This window comes from Talpa europaea (assembly GCF_964194135.1).
Source record: "Talpa europaea genome assembly, chromosome: 6".
Classification (NCBI taxonomy): domain Eukaryota; kingdom Metazoa; phylum Chordata; class Mammalia; order Eulipotyphla; family Talpidae; genus Talpa; species Talpa europaea.
The window spans coordinates 6,167,205-6,183,609 of NC_140072.1; the positions used below are offsets into that span (position 1 = coordinate 6,167,205).

The window sequence follows — 16,405 nt, forward strand, 5'->3', positions numbered from 1 at the left end:
TCCGTAACAGGTGTTCATAAGGATGTGGGGAAATTGGAAACTTAACACTACCTGGTGACAAAGAAAATTTCCATTTTTGGAAAACAATCTAGCAGTCTCTTCACATGCTAAACATGTCCATGCCACATGACATGCCACATGACACAGCAGCTCCCCTCTGGCACCTGGAGGGAAAGTATCAGGTGCTTCCAAACGAAGATGTGGACAGGAGCGTCCACAGCTGAGTGACGGCTGACAAGGAAGACTGAGCTCATGGCCGCCCACTGGGTAGTGGAGAAAAGGCTTGTCTGTGACAGAAATACAACTGCCATTTTTCTTACTTTTATTTAAATATTTCTAAACAATCCTTTAATAAATTCAAAATAGCTCTATGCTTAGCCCTTGCCCCAGTGCTGAACATTAATTAGTCCAGTTACATAAATCTGTAGCCACTTAAAATGTTCATAACAAGTTTTCCCACAGTGAAAATGATTTTTTAATGGGAACCTTGTATATAACCCATTTTCCAACTCTAATTAGATTTATCTAGGGAAAACATCATTGGCTAAGTGATATAACTAATACTAGCTAAACAAAAATGTTAATATACTCTAAGTGGTAGAATACTGTTACATTTAAAAAACATAATAATCAACATTAGTAAGAAACTAGAAATATATAATTTTGGTAGTTATCCACAAATTATGCATTTTTTCTATTTATACGCAAATATCTTGTTTATTGGGCCAACAGCTAGTTTCTTCAGACTTATAAGCATCACTCGCACTAATGCAAATGCTACTGCAAAGCAATTACATCTTTATTTTGCTCGGATATCTATAAATAAAAATCATGTTCACAACTGAGTAATGAAAGTCTTGAGCATTAAGAAGATTACACATACTGTCAGATCTCATTTATGACTTCCAATTTAATGTGGTTATTATATCTACTGTTAATGTATAACACACGGCATCTATGGCAAAGCACTATGTTTTAATGCAATAATAGTAGCTATAATATTCTGAAATGTGCTTCATGAATCAAAGCCATAATGTGTTGTTAAGGGTTTGGGTTTGCATTTCATGGGCTCTTCCGGATCTATCACAACTTGCTGGAGGAGGACAGATGAAGATAGGAACACTTTCAAGAAACTACCCAAAAAAAAGGGAAAAAACAAAAGACAGTCATTTTGGAGGAAGTCCTTTTCCTTGCTAAGGAGAACAGGTAACGGGCCACTGGTGGTCTCCTTCATTTACTAAAGAGATTCTGATGGAGCAAGATATGCCCAGTGGTGGAAACACAGCAGGTCCACCTGTAAAGAAGTCGGCAAGGAGCCAGGCTGGCACTTTCTATTTCATTGTAGAATCATAAAACAGGAAACCCAAAGTCACAAAAGGCTTTTCATAGATTTTATAAAGAAGGTTGGGGATTTAAAATTAAGCTTATGGAGCTGAACTCAGCAGAAACACTTTGCAATGCTATAATGAACAGAGAAATAATGAACTCCCTACGTTGGTCAACGTAACGGGAACTCACACGGCACACAGAGATGAGTTAAATGGAAAGTCCTTATATTTTTAGGCTGAAATCTACTTTCTAATTCATTTTTACCACAGACATAAACTTCACGCAGTGGAAGTCTCCAACTGAGCTTTATCAAACATTTCCTGGACATACGCTAGGCGACTGGCGCTCCAGGGAGAGACCATGAAGATGAAAGACATACTTTGTGTCATAAATACCACATGATGACACGGTGGAGTGAGGACACATGAGGGAGCAAGCAGAGAACCCAGGGGAACCTTTACAAAGAGAAGGTCACTTTAGCCAGGGGCAAGGAATTAGAGGATGATCAGAACAAGGGACAGGAGAGGCTGTGCAGACAAACAGAACATTCCCTTACTGTAGAAAGTTCTATTGGTCAGCACTGTTCTGAAGTCACCACTGCAGGAAGAATAGGAGAATCCTCCTTAAGAGCAAAAGTGGGCACATTAGAAATTTCTTTGAGACCCTGAGATCTTCTAGCACCATCCTGGGGATACACATGAGTGCTCAGTATTTGTCTGTCTAGTTGGATTTCAGTAGACAGATGAAAACAGGACAGGTACACACAATCCACTAGGAACAACAGCTGTGTATTTTGCCCTAACTCCACCAGCAAATCCTACAACTGAATCTTTGAATCAGAGTTCTATTTTTTTTAAGATTTATTTATTTAAGCAATCAAAAAAGATAAACTCATGCAGTTTGCAGCAACATGGATGGAGCTGGAAGGGATCATGCTCAGCGAAATAAACCAGAAAGAAAGAAAAGAAAAATACCGGATGGTCTCACTCATAGCAGGAATCTAGAAAACCTAAATAAGGGACCAGGAAAAAGAATAACTATAAGAAAGAAAAAATCAACGAACAACTATGAACCAGAGACACACTATGGGGGGTGGGGAGGTTGGGGAGGGATTGGGGCCAAAATAAGGGGGGTGCAATTGTATGGGGAAATGGGGAATATAAAAATAAAAATACAAAAATGCAAAAAAAAAAGATTGATTTATTTATGCATACAAGAGCTGGGGTGCAAACCAGAGGTATGAGGGGTGCGGGCCAGAGGTACGGGGGGTGAGAGGATTCGCCAGAGACAGAGTGGGGAGCAGAACAGGCAGATCTACTGAGGGAGCTGCTGAGGGGAGCAGCAGATGAGACAGGAGAAGTCTGCCGTGCCCTGTGGGTTAGCTCCCTGGCCAGGGATCGAACTCGTGCTGCAGTGGCTGTGGCTAGCTTCATAGCGCTAATGCCACCAGGGAAGCCCTGAATCAGAGTTCTAAAAGCAATTGATAGTACACATCTACCTAATGAGCTTAGCAAAATGGGTTTAGCAATTAAAGAAAAAGATAGGTGTGGCTCATTTATCACAGGATGTCTTCCAAAATAGTTACTTGAAAAATGACATTTTACACTCTGAAAATGAAGATAACCACTTAGAGGAATCTTAGGGAAAACCAGCCTATAAAAGAGGATTATCACCTCTTACCTTATGTAGTTAGAATGCCAGAAACTGGGCAGAAGTATCTACCTAAAAAAAATGCCAATTCTGTAAACAGACAATCAGGGTCTTATTTACATGGCTATCCTCAAATATAACCTTTTTTTCCCAGTTTTGTGGGTTCTCTTCATTAATCCATTATGATCCCAAAACAACAAAACCATTTTTTAATTAAAAAACAAATGCCAGTTCTAATTTACTAGAAACAGTCATAAAAAGTGAAATTCCAGGGCAGAGACGCTGACCAGCAACAGAGAGGACACAGTGGGTGCGTTCCCTCCTTCCTCTATCAGGATGAGCTATCCTGAAATGAGGCAGACACATGAGACCAGAAAACTGCATTCTAAGAATCTCAACAACAGGAAGACAGATAAAAGTCCAGCAGAGAATGGCTGCGACACCTGAACAGGTACCTCAACCAGAAAGAATCTCACTTAACTTCATCTCATTAGTAACTAGAAAACATAAATCAGAATCACAAAAAAATACAACTTGAACAAGAGATAAATTTAGAAAACAACAATGATGAGGTGCTGGCAGGAGTTAAAAGCAATCCCAAACGCTGCTGTTGAGTGCCCTGCTGGTAAAAACGCTTGGGAAATCGTCGTGGGCTCTCCACTGAGGCTGAACACTCATATCTGAGAGGGTATCCTTCCAGGGCTAGATAGGCAGATGCCTAAGATGTATGCAAAATGATGGACAGCATGATTCTAGCAGCCCAAGCTGAGAACAAACCAAAGTCATTTGACAGTAGAATGAATGAACCGTAACCAATTTCTGTGCTGCAGTGACAATGAGAGAAAGGAACTAACAGCATGGATGAATCTCACACACATAATACTGAGCACAACTATTTCCATCAGGTACAAAGGTAAAATCAAATTGTCATTTGGGGAGGTGTGACAGGTACTAACACAAAAACAAGAACAAAAAACACAAAGATCTGGTGATTTGTGTGAGTCGGGGCCATGGTGATCTTCGACAGAGAAGGGAGGGCTAGAATTGAACTGGCAGAGAGAGTAGGGGCTCCTGGGAGGCTGATCATGCCCTCTTTCCTCATCTGCGTGGTGATTTCATGGCATTTTCTCCATGATAATTTATTGAATAGGTTTTTGTTTTGTGTATTTTTCTATATGAATGTTGTATTTCACATGTGTAAGCATTTAAGGAAACTGTCCATAAACACACACACACACACACTCTCTCTCTCTCTCTCTCTCATTCATGAGGTTAGGAGAGCCAGCTGTCAAACTCTTCCCTCCCCCAATACCAATTTACCTCTGACAATGCTTTACTAATTAGTGGTGAAACACTGACACTTTCCCCTCCTTCTGGATGGATCTGGAAATTTACTCTTTGGTATAGAATCTGGGGGGAAAAAAAGCACAAAACATTATAAAGAAATTGTGTTTTCAAATTAGCCTTTCTTTAAAATGTTGACTTAAGATTTTTAAAGTGCACCCTAAGGGATAGATCACTGCTTCATAATGCATAGTTTGCTAACAGCTCGCTGCAGGTTCCTGAACAGCTAAACAAGGACGCACCCACTGATAAGCAGAGTCACGAGTGACCAGGAGCTGGACCCGTGAATTCCAGCATCTCTGTGCACAGAGTCTCACAGCAAGGGCACTACCCTTCTTTCTGCAGATTTACCCTGTGAATTTTAGGAAATGTACTATCCCCCACCACTGTGCCCCCTGCCATTTCCAAAGGATCTCTGAAGAATGGTGCCAGCACTGGTGCTTAGGCCACTGGCATCAAATTTACTTTATATGATCATCTCTTCCATGTTCTATTCTTGATCATACTAACTTTTCCCATTCATAGTCAATAATTTATTCCCCAATATTAATTTCTCTCTCCCTGACTGCAGGAGAGCCAACAAAAGTGCACATCCTAGTATCTTCAAATCCCTTTTCACAAAAGTGGCAAAATACTTTTTGTGTATAAATTAAAATTCTTGTAATATTGGGTTGTCAGAAAAGTCATGAAGCATTTTTGCTTGAAAACAGAAAAAATACATCATGATTTTTCCAACAACCCATTATTCTTAGATGATGACCATAAAATCCAGAGCCACAGTCCCAACGATCTGCATTCATTCAGGTGAGGATCACAGTTCTTGCCAGCACTTACTTCCGTCTGCAGAGAGCTGCTGGCCGCCAAGAGCAGCTCAATGCTGTCCGGGGGGCAATGTGTCAAAGCAAAGGCCATGAGCTCCTGGCGCGTGGCCAAGTCCCGGTAGCCTTCTGATTGTCCTAAACGGCTACAAACATCCCAGCTTTTAGAATAACCTGAAAAATTGGGAAGGAAACAAACAAAACCAAGTTTCATGAGTAGCGAAAACTCCAGGTTAACATAAGGAATGCACATCCTTCTGCCCAGGGCTGTACACCAGGTTGAAACCGCAGTCACTGGTGACACTTGTTCTTATCTGAGCAGACAAATACCCAGAGATAAGGTAGAAAAGAGAGGCTGGGCTGGTGCCTTATGCCAAAAGTTCAGCGCTACTTCAGACAGGCTCTTCTGATAAACTCTATTAAAATTTTACCTAGCAATTATTTGTTGCCACAAATAATCTACAGAGCTTTGATGGTGAGCGAAAAACCAGAAATCTAAGTCCTGAAGACTTGAGATTATGGCCCCACCCAGTCATCCAGCAAGTAAGGCAGCTCGAGAACCTTCCAGATATCATGTCTCCCGCTGCACAGGGATGACACTAATAAAGCCTCCCTCCCAGGTTTGTGAGACGGATTAGACAACATGTAAATCTAAAAGTACTTTGTAAACATCAAAGCGCTAGAAAGAGAGAAATTATTATAAATAGTCACACAGAATCATGCACTTGATGAAGAAGATGGAGCTCCAGGGAGAGCCAAGAGGCCGCCCTAATCCACGAAGAGCTTGATCCTCAATGGTATTATTCTCATCTTCTTAAACACACCGCCTTTCCTATCTGAGTGAGTTCCAGTTTGACAGTAAATCTTTTTTTTCTGAGTACAAAGGCTTCAGTCCAAAGTAATTTGGCCAACTACATAAAGTAAAATTAATTCAGCTACCACCTTCACAGGAATAAAATTACTACCAAGTCCTCAAATAAACAATTTTATGAGACTACAACTAGGTTTTTTCAGAAAACCACCATTATTCCGAACTTGACGTCAACAAGGTGGTCGACATCACAGAGCACTGCTCTCATGAGGCGCATCTTCTAATGTTGAGCTGATAAAGCACTGAGGGTTGTTTTTTTGTTTTTGTTTTTGTTTTTTGGCCAATTTTAAACATTTTCACAGATGTGCTGACAGGCTCCCTCTTTGACCCAACTTCAGTCAGGCTCCCCTGCGGCCCATTCTCCGCTGGGCCTGCCAGCCCAGTTTTAGCAAGAATCCTGCTAGGTCAGTTTAAAGAGAATCTCTAATGTCCCTTGACATCTGATCCCTCGCCTCATCCCTCACTCTGGACATCAGACCACCCAAGCCCGCCTTCAGCAAGAAGCCTATTTTAAGTGGGTATAGCAAGTGTCCCATGAACCTTGTGGCAATCAAGTCATTTTCCACCCACTGGCCTCCTCCACTGTTCATTGGCCAATAATCCCCACCAGCCCTTGCTCTACGCCAGTTGAGCCTTATCTCTCATCCTTACTGCAAAAATCTTAACATCCATTGAAAAAGTCCTCTGTAGTGTGCCTTATCATTTTTCACAAGAGCCAGAATAATTTTTTCTATAACTATACACATACAAAATGGTTATGAAGCCCAATGCACAGGGGTGTGGTTATCGTGAAGGGAACCCCTGCACTTTACACCCCTCTGTGAATACTCAGTAAGCAACGTGATGAGCAGGCTTCCTACATTCAGGCAAAGCCACAAAAAGTAGATCGTTTAGGACAATAGGAAGTCACTTCCTAACCCACTGGGGAATGTGTTCTTTAATAAAGAAATTTGATCACAATAAAATCTGCTTATCCTCCTGAGATATGAATTAGGAATTCGGCATGGAAAATTTTAGGGTTGCAAACAACTTCCAATTTTCACATCATTTGAAAAACATTGTTAGCTTGAAAAAAATAGAAATATTAACTATATAGCCACAAATTGCAGATACTTCAAAATTTAGACTTTCATATAACGCATAAAAAGACATTAAAATACTTTACATAAAATTGCTCCTAAAATTATGAGCATGTTTTTAATAGGGATGGAAAGCAACCAAAATTTCAGATAAAATATAACCTCTGAGCCCATTAAAGTACTTATATTATTATACAAACACAGGGCATATCACAGCTCATAAAATGCTTCTCAAGTCTTATGCAAAAATGTGTCTGGCTTACCAATCAGACCAACTGATTCCAGAACAGACCTTTTCCACTATTCAGCACCTAAGAGGACGCGAACAAAGTGTTAAGTGAGGTGCCTACTTCACCTGTGGCCATCAGCTCCTGACAATGGACGTTGGCCGCTTTGTAGTCATGGAAGCGAAGTGCTTGCTCAGCCAGAAGGATGAGGACCTGTCCACGCCTTTCTTCTGCATCTTCACCTGTAAACACATGCAAATGACTTCATAATTATGGCAGCATCAATTAATTTTTGAAAAAGTCATTATTACTGTGGGCCCGGGATTTCCTTTATATAAGGTATTTAAAACAGGGATGCTCACAGAAGCAGAGGATAGAACAGAAGTTGCCAGGGGCAAGGTGAAGGGCAGTGGGGCACTGTTCAATGGAACAGTTTGTTACTCCAGGTGAGTATGTTGTAAGGAAATGCAGAGTTCCCAAGGCCACAAAAGACTGGCTGTCCTACCTGAGATAGTGTCAGTGTGTCCAGTAGCACAAACTAAATGGTGCTCGTGTAATCTGGCATTGTCCCTCTGAAGGGTGCCTGGAGCCGGTGGCACACTGCTAAGTGGTAGACCAGGATCCATCTAACCTGGTGCAGCTGGGGTGATCACAGGTGGTGCTGAGGCAGCACCCCACAGTGTGGCAACAAATGAATGAAGCAGAAGCAAAAATCTGAAAAATCTGTGTGGAAGGCCTCCTGAAGACTCTCCCATGCCAAATCCAGCCTCCTCCTAGAAGGTGAGCCTCACTGTCCAACGAAACCTCTGCTGTATCCTGCCTTTCAAACCCCATTGGTCCTTTTTCCAAACCAGCTGTTTCCAGGGCTGGTGCAGACCTGAACCTGACTGTTGCCAGTGGGAGCTCGAACCAGCCCGTTTTCAAAACCAGCTCAGGATGCAAAGCCAAAACCATACCAGTGTGTCCAGCCTGCCCTATGCCATCTTGCCCGGAGCTGGGCTGGCAAACTCTGCTGGATCTGAATGTCAAGGGCCAGATTTTAACCTGACCCACACAAATCTGCCGTGGCTTTTTTTCTCTTTTCCCTTTAAACTCAAACCCCAATATTTGGGGTCGACCAAGGCAATGCTACTCAGCTGGGAGCCCAGATACCTTCAGAGAACCAGGAGCCAGGAGGCCTTCTCTTACATTTCCTCACATACAAAATAAGAGTCATATTTCTGCTATCAGAGACACAGCAAGAAATAACTTAGATAAATATGAAAACATAAAATGAGATTTTCTTTTTTTATTGAGGTAACATTGGCTTAGAACTTTGTATATATATGATTTAGAAGTACTGGTTGACCCCCTTCAGACTGCTGCACATGTGAATTTTTATATGATGATGAACCAAAAATGGTCATCTTGAAGTTCAAAATTCAAACACCTAACCTTATTTAATTCTAGAAAGTTCCAATCTGAGCAGATAATTAGAAGGAAAAACAATCAAATAGGCCTGAAATGAATGCTGCCTACAAAAATATTACAAAAAAAAAAAATTCTTTTGGAGAACAGCCAGGAACATCATCAGACTAGAAAGCTATTATAGAAAAAGATTTGGATGTTTAGCCTGCAGATTAATGATGGTATAACAAAGCTTTGAGCATATGAAATATAAACTAAGTTCACAAGTTCTATAATACTCACTTGTACAGACAGAGTTTAATGCCTTGAATGGAGATTAAAGATTTACTTTTACCAAACAGAATAAGGTGGAAATGATGGTGTGGGAACTTCCAAGCAAAGTCATAAGAGGCAGTTTATAGGATCCTCCTTGCTCTCTCATGAATCAACTGCTCTAGGAGAAACTATATACTGTGCTGAGAGAAGTTCCAAGAAGCCCTGTGGAGAGGTCATGTGGCAAAGAGCTAAGGACATTTACCCAGAGCCAGGGAGGAACGAGTCCTTACCCAACAGCCACGTGAGTGTGCCGGCTCAGTAGCAAACACTCCATCCCAACGACCCTTCAGGGGTATATACAAACACGTCTCTTGACATTGGGAGGTCCTATGTGACTCCCGCCATGAAGAAAATACAATAGAAATGAAGCTGCCTGGATTCTTACACAAGATGAGTAAATGCCAGGAACCTTTTGCTAGTTTCTGGGACACCCTCTCTGGGAACCTTTAGCCACCTAAGATGTCTGGGAACACTGAGGCCGCCGTGTGGAAAGACCACAAAGAGAAACTCAGCACAATAACAGCACTTCTCCATCCCACAGGGGTTTGAGTCTTTCCAGTCCAGGCCTCCCTTGGAGAGTAGCCGTCCCTAACCACGGTCTGACTGCAAGTTCATAGAAGAACCTGAACGGTCCTTGCCGACTGGTAAAAAGAATGTTTATCCCATTAAATGTCCACTTAGTTCACCAGCATCATGTAGAATATCCCTATTCTACATCAACAAGTCACAAAGACAGAAATGGAAATGAATCCTAGTAGGTGCACCGAAGATGGCGGGCAGCCTCCTGCCTGCCTCGCTAGTTCTGAAGAACTCAATTCTTCTGAAATCCTTCCCTGATGATCAGAGTGCTTCACAGTACACCTTTACTCATTGGGTGGCAGGTGAAGAAGGGGACAGTAGTCCTCTTCTCCAGGTGAGGAATGGAAGCTCATCATTTAGCAAAGGTGCACAGTCAGGACTAAACCAGTCTTCTGACCTCACACCCAACTTCTCACTGTTCATCCAAGATGCTTCCTGATGGATGACTGGCCCCAAGCCAAGAGTCGGCGCCTTTGCAAGGCTACTGCAAGGCCAACGGTACAAATGCTAGAGCTATACTTTCAGACAATCTAAAAAAGGACAACTGACACATCAAAATTTACTAAAACTAGACTTTTGGAACCTTATTTTAGAGTAAGAGTTCTGTATATTATAACTTTAAAACATTAATGTGTGCCCACTAAATTAAACATATACAATGAAGCCAACAATGAAAATATAAATCCTTTTCAATTCTGGGCTTACAATCTGTGACTTGGTAAAGAATCTCAAACCACTGCTTGTGAAACAAAATGGCCAACGACTATTCTTGTAGAGATCAGTTTCCATCAAGAATACCAGAGAACATTATTAAAAGATGCCGGTAAGCAGAAAGAGTGGCTGAAGAAGCAAAATGTAGAGACAGACTTTCCCGGAAAGCCATGATCTACTCTTTAACCCTGCTGGGCAAGATCTTACACAAATTGATTCTCAATTTCCCTTATAAAATGGGAAAAATACTACCATCATCACCACCTGTAGAAGATAAAATGAGGTAACGTATGAGAAAATCGCACCAGGCAGGACATGCACAAATTTTTCTAAGAAACTGCTCATGTTCAAAGACAATACACCAAATCTGGGCCCTGAAGGTGAATGGCAGGGCAGGCTTATCCTATGCTTAAGTTTCCTGGTTATAAATGGTAACTCTAATCCTCTGTGGTAACTGCTCTGGGGCACCTTAAATAAGCCCGCCTCATTTAATGGAATGATGGGCCCAGCAGCTCAATACAGGTAAATATTTTTATAACATGCCAATCTCATACCATGCCAAAGGCAGCTCTTGTGACACCCATAAGCATATACTCTGATGTTCACCTAGGATGCTGTTGAGTGTAGCACAGCTCACTCTGCAGCTTGACATTCAAAACTTACCTGCCACCTGCAGCAACTCAGCAAGGCCCAGAAGCTTGGTGGACTGTTTGTAGCATGTGGGGAATTGGCAAATACACTCCTTGATGAGGCTGATCCGGTCAGAGCGCAATCGCACTGCAAAAGAGAGGCCTATCTGAGAGACCAGAAATCAACCCGGACGCATAGTCAACTAATATTTGACACGGGAGCCAAGTAAAGGGCACTGGGAAAACTGGACTTTAGGGGTGGACTCTTGGCGATTGATGGTGGGTGTACTTTGGTGGCAATACCTGATGGGGGTATCCAAATTTACCTTGAGTAAAAATAAATTAATTAAAAAATTAATATGGTATATAGTACATATTAAATATATAGTGCACGTATTTTACATAATATATAACATAAATTTATATATACAATATATTTATAACAAGAATATGAAAATATTAATTCTAAAACATAAATACATGCCCATGTTCATTGCAATATTACTCACAATAGCCAATATATGGGACAACCTAAGTGCCCATCAACACATGACTGGATAAAGAACAGGTGAGGGGGTGAGGGTGTGTGTGTGTGTGTGTGTGTGTGTGTGTGTGTGTGTGTGTGTGTGTGTGAATTTCAGGACTGGCTAGGGAACATTTTATCATATGCCATTCTGGGTAGAGTGAAGTTCCAATATACCTATTTATTGGAATACCAACTCAGCTATACAAAAATATAAAATCTTCCCATTTGCAACAACATGGACAAAACTTGAGATTATACCAATAATACCTGATGATTTCACTTCTATGTGGAATATAAAGGAAACAAGCAAAATAAAACAAAGTCTTAGATACAGAGAATAGATTGGTGAAGGAGATTAGTGGAATGGGTGAGTCAGGTAAGGGGGCGGTATGTGCTGATGAGGGAAACCAGAAATTTGGAGGTTATCAGAATACAGCATAAACAGATGTCAGTGAGAATGCACTGTAGCTGAAACCAATAAAAAATTTATTTTAAAAATGCTTAGTTAGAAGGGACCTTCAAGTAAAATAAAAGACAGCTGACACATATAGAGAAATTACTATAGCTCAGATACTATATGCACACAGACTTAATCTTTAAAAGCAACTCTATAAGGTGCTGATTAATATCCCGCTTTTTAAGTTAGGAAATGTCAGCACAAAGAGGTTAAGATACTGTCCAGTCCCCTAGCAGTAAGCGGCAAAACTGGCTTCAGGCTGGGTTTAACCACAATGCTCTCAATCTGGGCAGCAAGCACAGATCTTTCATAAAAGAACATGGGGGAAACTGAAATATCTTAAATCTGCTCATCTGAATATTAAGAATCATTTACACAAATACCCAAATTTTGGGGGAAAGTACACACATGTGCACACACAAACACTTCACATGACACTCATGGATTAGGAATCACTTTTTTTAATTTATTTTATACAAGAAACGGGGTACAGGCCAGATGCACAGGAGGGTGAGAGGATTCACCAGAGCCAGAGCGGGGAACAGAACAGGCAGACCAATGAAGTACACTGCTGAGGGGAGCAGGGGTGAGACAGGAGAGGTCTGCCGCACTATGTGGGATTCTTGCCAGCCGGCCGGGATCAAACTGGCACTGCAGAGGCTGCGGACAGCTTTACAGCGCAGTGCTCAACCGCCTGCGCCACCAGGGGAGGCCCAGGAATCACTTTTATATGACATTTCTATCCCTGCTCTATTAACTCATTCATTGTAATTTATCTAGCACCACTAGCTTCCCCAAATGAGAAAAGGCAATTCCTGCAAATGCAGGCAAAGCCAACTTCGAAACAACACAGAGAATTAAAATAAACTATGCACAGTGATTATTAAAAAAATACCTGGACTATAAATCTAAACAGCTACTTTGTTTATCCAGTATTGATGATGACTGCAAAAGCAGTCTAAACCTAAATTTTACCTGTGGCATAAACACAACTAATAGTTTACAAAGATATTATCCCATTTCCATCTCCAGATTTCTGACAGCCATTCCAATAGCAAACTTCAAATCAATATGTCAAGCGGGAAAGCCATCAAGACATGAAAGCAAATGTCTTTTTTAAAAACTCCTCAGTCAGGAAATTTCTCAGAAGCTACAGCAAAACAGCAGGTTTGGGTGTAGATATCCACACCCGCCACCAGATGTGTGGCGACTCACTTAAAAGGCTACTGGAGCACTACAGAACATAAGGGCTCCACAATCCCACAGCATGGAGAGGACAGAAGAAAAATGTTTGTTTTATATCAATCTGCTCAAATTAGAAATTAGCTACAAGGAAGAGAGTGTGCTGTAAAGGATGGTTACGTGACTTGGCCTAATGAGAGCCACACCAAGGGTGAGAGAACTACAGGGTCTAGGTGCCCATCACGGGAGACTTCAATTGAAAATATGTTTCAGGGAGAGGCAGTTAGTGGCTTAATACACTTGAGAATAAATTGAAAATGCTTTTTAGTACTTCTGATTTACTGTCAAAAATTTAAGAAGTTTTGAGCTCAACAATTACATGAATGGTACAACTGAACAGATTTTTTTACTGCTTAAGCGATCACATTACATATACTTCAGATACTGCAGAACATTTACAATCACATACAAGTCATTCCAGACAATGACATTCCAAGCAATAATAGGACTACCCATCTCAAGACTAATGAATTTGTCTAGCAAGCAGAGCTTCATTTAAGAATCCAGGGTTGACTTTTCCTAGCTGGCCCCAAGGGAGCTGTTCTGCCACATACAAGCCCTACTCAGCAGCACACAATCTAACCAGGGCTTAGTGCCAGGCTCCCCAAGACTGTAAGAGGCATGATGGGCCTGGGGCGGCCCCCTTTCCACGTGACAAGCAGAAATTTAATTTTCAATGAAGGGACAGTGGAAACGTACAATGAAGTGTGACAATGGCTCCAGTGACTCACATCCCAAGGACCATTCTGACTCAAAATACCGCAGCATCATGGTCCTCAGGTAGTCCCCAGGTTCAAAACAAAAGAGGAGAGATAATTTTAGTGAAAACTCACCAAAACAAGAAAGGAGCTCAACACTCCCCCACCCACATCTCCAAATATTTCCAGAGCTAAGATTAAACAGAAGAAATGACATGGGAGCTGCCCACACAGAGAGCCAAAACCAAGACACAAGCCTTCGTGGAGGGCACTGAGGTCTAGGATCTGAAGCGACAAAAGTCTGCCTTCAACTCAGCAAGGGTTCACAGCACTGGGAGATGCGAGCTGTCCTCAGTGCCTCAGGAGAGGCTGACGGGTAACTGTCACAGCGGACTTGTTTGGGTGGCACCTGCCTGACTCTTACATTTAAGTAAAAGAACATGAGCGCCTTCTAGCCTGCAGTTCCAGCCCAGAGGGGAGCAGCACGCACCACTGGGGCAGACCGGGCATGCAGGGGAGCGAGTCCCCGGCACCGGCATTTTGCAGCAGGGACCTTTCTTGCTGGAGACTGTGTGAACCCAGCAGAAGGCTCACCGAGGAGCCAGAGGTAAGCTGGGAGGCTTGCCTATGCCGGGCACCTTCTAGCCTGCAGTTCCAACCCAGAGGGGAACAGAACCCACCGCTGGGGCAGACCGGGCGTGCAGGGGAGCGCATTCCCGCATCGCCATTTTGCAGCAGGGACCTTTCTTTGCTGGAGACTGTGTGAACCCAGCAGAAGGCTCACCGAGGAGACAGAGGTAAGCTGGGAGGCTTGCCCATGCCGGGCGCCTCCTAGCCTGCAGTTCCAGCCCAGACGGGAGCAACACCCACCGCTGGGGCAGACTGGGCGTGCAGGGGAGCAGGTTCCCGAATCGCCATTTTGCAGCAGGGACCTTTCTTTGCTGGAGACTTGTGAACCCAGCAGAAGTTCCCCAGAAGAGCCAGTGGTTAGCTGGGAAGGTCGCCCAAGATGCCGGCCAGTACCAGCAACACAGTGTCACAAGGAATACGGCAAATTAGAAAACAGGCAGTAGGGAGTAGAAAAACCACATGCAACCCAGCAACTCCTCAGCAAAAAAGCACACCGCAAAAAGAAAACCATCTACCAGATTGCAACGACAGTAACTTGGAAGAACTTCTGAGCCTTCCAGATAGAGAATTTAAAATTGCTGTGATTAAAAAACTGACAGAAGTCATAAAGGAAAACAATGATAAGGGGAAAATAATTAATGACCAGAAGAATGAAATTGAGTCCCTAAAGAGGGAAGTAAAAGAAATGCAGGAGATCAAAGAATTAATGGAGACGCTAAAGAACTCTGGGAAAAGCAGTGAAAGCAGAATAGATGAAATGGAGGAAAGAATAAGTACTCTTGAAGACACAGAAATAAAAAGAACTAAAACAGAAAAGGAAGGAGAAGTACGAAGAAAAAAGACCGAAGAAAGACTTCGGGAACTATCTGACTCCATGAGGAAAGGAAATATAAGAGTTATAGGAATCCCAGAAGGAGAGGAGAGAGATGTAGGAACAGAGAAAATATTCAAGGATATAACTGAAGAGAACTTCCAAACGCGAAAAAATATCTGAAAATTGATATACAAGAAGCAAGAAGAACACCAAACTTCCATGACGAAAGGAAAAATACAGCAAGACACATAATAGTAAAGCTCCCAAGAATCCAAGACAAGGAAAAAATAATGAAACTAACAAGAGGGAAGAAACAGATAACATTCAAAGGGAAACCAATCAGACTGACATCAGACTTCTCTGAAGAAACACTATGGGCAAGGAGAAAGTGGAGGGACATAGTCAACAGACTCCAAGAAAACAGATGCCAACCAAGAATACTCTATCCCGCAAAGCTCTCCTTCCTCTTTGAAGAAAGAATAAGGACCTTCCCAGACAAACAGAAACGCTGGAATTTTATTACGACTAAACCCCCACTCCAAAAAATACTACAAGGAGTCCTAAAGCCAGAACCTCAGAGGGACGAATAACAACAAAAGAAGGCCAAAGAAAGTTATTAAAAGAATGAATAAATAAAATCAAAGGAAAGACAAAACAATGGCAAATACAGATGCTAACATATCAATACTAACTCTAAATGTAAAGGGACTAAACTCTTCAATAAAAAGACACAGAGTTGCAGGCTGGATTAAGAAACAAATCCCAACCTTTTGCTGTCTCCAGGAAACACATTTAGCTGCAAAAGATAAAAATAGACTCAAAGTTAAAGGATGGAAAACAATTCTACAAGCAAATGGACCAAAAAAGAAGGCAGGAACAGCTATACTCATATCAGATAAAACAGATTTCAAACTTAAAAAGATAAAAAGAGACCCCAGTGGTCATTACATTATGATCAAGGGGACAATACTTCAAGAAGAAATAACACTCATTAACATATATTCACCCAACGAAGGAGCACCAAAATATATCAGACAACTATTGGCATCTCTGAAAACAGACATCAGAGAAAACACATA

The 16,405-nt window shown here is 41.9% G+C and overlaps 1 protein-coding gene across 3 annotated transcripts in view; it reads right to left on the reverse strand.

Moving 5' to 3' along the window:
* Positions 1-16,405, reverse strand: part of NBAS (NBAS subunit of NRZ tethering complex) — a gene marked incomplete at both ends in the record, with an annotated part of 254,711 nt that overhangs the window by 103,205 nt on the left and 135,101 nt on the right. For all 3 annotated transcript variants that reach the window (XM_084235165.1, XM_084235164.1, XM_084235163.1), the window contains 4 exons: positions 4,300-4,389; positions 5,158-5,315; positions 7,447-7,560; positions 10,994-11,107. In XM_084235165.1, the coding sequence (XP_084091291.1) occupies positions 4,300-4,389; positions 5,158-5,315; positions 7,447-7,560; positions 10,994-11,107 (476 nt within the window). The remainder of the gene's footprint in view (positions 1-4,299; positions 4,390-5,157; positions 5,316-7,446; positions 7,561-10,993; positions 11,108-16,405) is intronic.